This window comes from Chinchilla lanigera, unplaced genomic scaffold (assembly GCF_000276665.1).
Source record: "Chinchilla lanigera isolate Chin_1 unplaced genomic scaffold, ChiLan1.0 scaffold00014, whole genome shotgun sequence".
Lineage (NCBI taxonomy): Eukaryota > Metazoa > Chordata > Mammalia > Rodentia > Chinchillidae > Chinchilla > Chinchilla lanigera.
The window spans coordinates 12,375,902-12,380,532 of record NW_004955415.1 but is presented as its reverse complement, the minus strand read 5'-3'; the positions used below and the strand labels follow the sequence as shown (position 1 = coordinate 12,380,532).

Genomic DNA, 4,631 nt, shown 5'->3' with positions numbered 1-4,631 from the left:
GGACGTTAATGACCACACGCCAAAATTCTCGCATATTTCCTTTGAGCTCCAAATAAGCGAATCTGCACAGCCGGGCACACGATTTATATTAGAAGTAGCAGAAGATGCAGATATTGCCTTAAATTCGCTACAGATTTATAAGTTGTCGCCTAGCCCTAGTTTCTCCCTGGTGAATAAGGAGAAACAAGATGGTAGCAAGTACCCAGAACTGGTATTGGACAAAACCTTAGACCGGGAACAACAGAGTTACCATCGGTTAGTTCTGACTGCCTTAGATGGTGGAAATCCACCCCTCAGCGGTACCACTGAGATCCGAATCCAGGTCACTGATGCCAATGATAATCCCCCTGTATTCAATCAAGAAGTGTACAGAGTCAGTCTTCCAGAAAATATGCCCCTGGGCACCACTGTGCTACAGGTGTCAGCCACTGACCAGGATGAGGGTGTCAACTCGGAAATTACTTATGCATTTTACAGAACTGGACAAGTCTTTACTCTGAATTCAAAGAGTGGAGAAATTATATTGCAAAAGACACTGGATTTTGAAGAAATTAAAGAGTATTCTCTAGTGGTGGAAGGGCGGGATGGTGGAGGACTGGTTGCACAATGTACAGTTGAAATTAGTATTCAAGATGAAAATGACAACAGCCCAGTAGTCACATTCCATTCTCTTCTGGAAATGATTCTGGAAAATGCAGTACCGGGAACATTAATTGCTTTGATAAAAATACATGACCAAGATTCTGGCGAAAATGGGGAGGTTAATTGTCAGCTAGAAGGTGAAATTCCTTTTAAAATCATCTATTCATCCAAAAATTCATACAAGTTGGTAACAGATAGCAACTTGGACCGAGAGCTGACTCCAGAGTACAATATCACCATCACTGCCACCGATAGGGGCAAACCACCCCTATCCTCCAGAAAAAGTGTCACCCTACACATTGCTGATGTCAACGACAATGCTCCAGTTTTCCAGCAGGCCTCCTACACGGTCCACGTGGCTGAGAACAACCCTCCGGGAGCTTCCATTGCTCAAGTCAGAGCCTCCGACCCTGACCTGGGACCCAATGGCCAAGTCTCATACTCCATTGTGGCCAGCGACCTGGAGCCTAGAGCGCTGATGTCCTACGTGTCCGTGAGCGCACAGAGCGGAGTGGTGTTCGCGCAGCGCGCCTTCGACCACGAGCAGCTGCGCACCTTTGAGCTCACTCTGCAGGCCCGCGACCAGGGCTCGCCCGCGCTCAGCGCCAACGTGAGCCTGCGCGTGCTGGTGGAAGACCGCAACGACAACGCGCCGAGGGTGCTGTACCCCGCGCTGGGGCCCGATGGCTCGGCGCTCTTCGACACGGTGCCGCGCGCCGCGGAGCCGGGCTACCTGGTCACCAAGGTGGTGGCGGTGGACGCTGACTCGGGACACAATGCCTGGCTGTCCTACCACGTGCTGCAGGCCAGCGACCCGGGGCTCTTTAGCTTGGGGCTGCGCACTGGCGAGGTGCGCACGGCGCGTGCTTTGGGCGACAAGGACGCTGCGCGCCACCGCCTGCTGGTCGCTGTGCGAGATGGTGGGCAGCCTCCTCTTTCGGCCACCGCCACGCTGCACCTTGTTTTCGCGGACAGCCTGCAGGAGGTGATGCCAGACCTCGGTGAAGAGTCTGTGTCCTCTGACCCCCAGGCAGAGCTGCAGTTCTACCTAGTAGTAGCTTTGGCCTTGATCTCAGTGCTTTTCCTCCTTGCAGTGATTCTGGCTATTGCCTTGCGCCTTCAACACACCTCGAGCCCCACTGTTTGGGGCTGCTTTCAGCATGGTCCCTGTTCCAAGCCTGTACCTGTAGTTGCCCCCAACTACAGCGAAGGGACATTGCCTTATTCTTTCAATCTATGCATTGAGCGTATGGGAAAGACAGAATTTAATTTCCAAAAATGTAGCGATCCACTGAGTTCAGGACAAGACATCCTTTGCCGTGATTCATCTGGAGGCTTGTTTCCACTTTGCGACTCCACCGAGTCGACTTCTCATCCTGAGACTCTAACACCGGTGAGTTCCATTTCAGTGTTTATTACTGTCATCCTCCCACTTGTCTATATTTACATGAAAGTACCATGCACTGTCTGCTATAGTGAGTTGTCTTTGGAAAATTATAAACATTCAGAAAGCTGTATTTCCATTCTTCATGAGGAGGGGTGATTTATGAGTGAGTATGTGACATTCCAGGGAAAATGAAAAGTTTCATACTTCTAAAGTAGGGAGACAGGGCTGGGGATATAGCTCAGTGGCATAAGTGCCTGCCTGGAAAGCGCAAGGTCATGAGTTCGATCCCCGGTTCCGCAAAAAAAAAAAAAAAAAAAAAAAAAAAAAAAAAAAGAAAGATGCACTTGAGTCATTTGTAAGAAAGTGTGTGGATCTGCAAGACTACGAAAAAAAAAAAAAAAAAAAAAAAAAAAAAGTAGGGAGACATACAGATTTACATAGTGCTAAACGTGTGCTCTTAGCAAACAGCAAAAGGACTGGACAATTTTTTTGTCTTTTTTTCAAAGCCAATGAAACCCTTTAATTGCCCCATTTTTTAAACGTTCATTTAAATTTCACTCTATGTAAGTCAATATTAAGTTTAGAGTAGATAACCATTTAATTCATCATTTAAAGGAAAAACCTTACTAAATTCATTGACAGTTTCCTTCCCTTCCTGCTGTTTATTGTTTAAGTGTACTCCCTCCCTCCCTTCTCCGTGGTCTCTAGGTCTTTTGTTTTTACATCTATTATGCCAGGAATTTATAGGGAATGGATTCCAGCAGCTGAAGCTACTTTCCCTTTTGTTCTCACAAATGGTATGCTAGTTGGAACAAGCTCCAGTTAAACCCAGGTACCTTTCTCTTTGGATTTCCTCTTTTGCTGATCATTTTCCATCACATATTTCAAAAAACTATCTGGGTTCTTAGAGTACTCAATACACAATTCTCTTGGCAATACTATTCCCTTTAACATGCCTGTTTGTAACAATGTCCACAACATGCTTGTTGATACTGTGGGTTCTTCCGGATTCCTTGTGCAATGTCATTCATTCCCTTGATGTCTACAATATCAGCCTTCCTGTAGATTCACATATATGTCACCAAAGGAACAACTCCATGTTTTCTAAAAGGCCAAGAGAATATACATCAGAGGGCTCTCATCCTTCCCTTTGAAATCATCATTTTGGAGAATTCCTGGAAGATGGCAGTTCTGGACAAAAAGGCCTCCTTCCTTATACTTAACTAATGGGTTTATGATTCATTGACTCCCCTAAAAATATATGAAAAATACTATGAAGGCTAATATAAAAGAGACAGAGACTCCCTGAACTCATTAGATCCAAAACATTCCTTCAGATTGTCTTGCATGCAGAATCTTAAAGAAAAGGAAATGCTGGGGCTGATTGTGCAGCTTTGTGGTGTGGCAAAGCATGTACTTTGTATGCTCAAGGCCCTGGGTCCAATCCCCAGGACAGGGTGAGAAGGAGGGGTGGGGAAGAGGAGGAGGAAGGCCAGTGGAAGAGAAGAAAAGGAAACGCTACTGTTTCCCTTTCTGTTGCTCTGATCCCTGAGGTACATTCCTTGAAGAATCAAGGGTGGAGAAGACACTGGATTTCTCTTATCATTTTGAATCCTAAACGTAAGAAACTAAATGTTTTCTCATCCTCTTCAAAAGTGAGGAGAATCCTGAAATTTTCTGTTTCCTAAGGCAAAGTGCATTAGGCTAGTATTCTTACAAAGGTGCCATTACACAATATAAGTCCTTTGCATTGTTTCCCTTGTCAGTTGCCTTTCAGCCTTTTGGCTAAAATCAAGTGTGGTTTCTGTTGGCATATGATACACTAAATGTCTTCTTTACAGACTGCTGAAAAAGATTTTTATAAAATCATTCACATTTTATTTTTAAGTAGTAATCATTTGTTCTATGTTTTGTATTCTTTTTCCTAAATTATTACATAAGTTTAAATGGCTCTTAGATGGGGCTGGGGATTTAGCTCAGCGGCAAAGCGCCTGCCTGGCAAGCGCAAGGTTGTGAGTTCAGTTCCTGGTACGGGAGAAAAACCAAAAAAACCAAAAAAAATAAAAATAAAAATAAATGGCTCTTAGAATAAGAAGTACAAGACCACTTTAAAAATTACATGATTTAGCTGGGCGTGGTGGTGCACACCTGTAATTCCAGCACTTGGTAGGCTGACACAGGAGGATCGTTGTGAGTTTGAGACCAGCTTTGGCTACAAAGTGAGTTCAAAGCCAGCCTGAACTGTATAGCAGGCCCCTGTCACAGAAAGACAAAGAAATTGCATGATTTTTTACTTTTCTTGTGTTTGTGAGAATCTGTGTGTGTGTGTGTATGTGCGTGCACCCAGAATTTGATCCCTGGCACTGCAAAACTAATAATAATAGTTTCTTGATAGGGATTTTAAATGGAAATTTGATTTTCCCAATAAGTTCATTTCAGTCTGACTTTGCCATATGCTATGCATCCATCAAGTATCCATTCAAACAGAAATCTAACATTTCTTTGAAACAGGAGAACTTTAAATAATGACAAAATGGTGAATTTTTAGAACTTTAATCTTGCCAATAAAATTTAACAACAGTAGGTAAGAAAATCTGTAACT

The 4,631-nt window shown here is 44.0% G+C and overlaps 1 protein-coding gene across 19 annotated transcripts in view; it reads left to right on the top strand.

The window, feature by feature from the left end:
- Positions 1–4,631, top strand: part of LOC102028960 (protocadherin gamma-C4) — a 169,872-nt gene that overhangs the window by 64,261 nt on the left and 100,980 nt on the right. For 2 of the 19 annotated variants that reach the window (XM_013512151.1, XM_013512158.1), the window contains exon 2: positions 25–2,035. The exons of 15 other annotated variants lie outside the window; for them this stretch is intronic. In XM_013512151.1, coding sequence (XP_013367605.1) covers positions 25–2,035 — 2,011 coding nt within the window. The remainder of the gene's footprint in view (positions 1–24; positions 2,036–4,631) is intronic. 2 more of the 19 variants (XM_013512149.1, XM_013512152.1) reach the window with 1 other exon arrangement.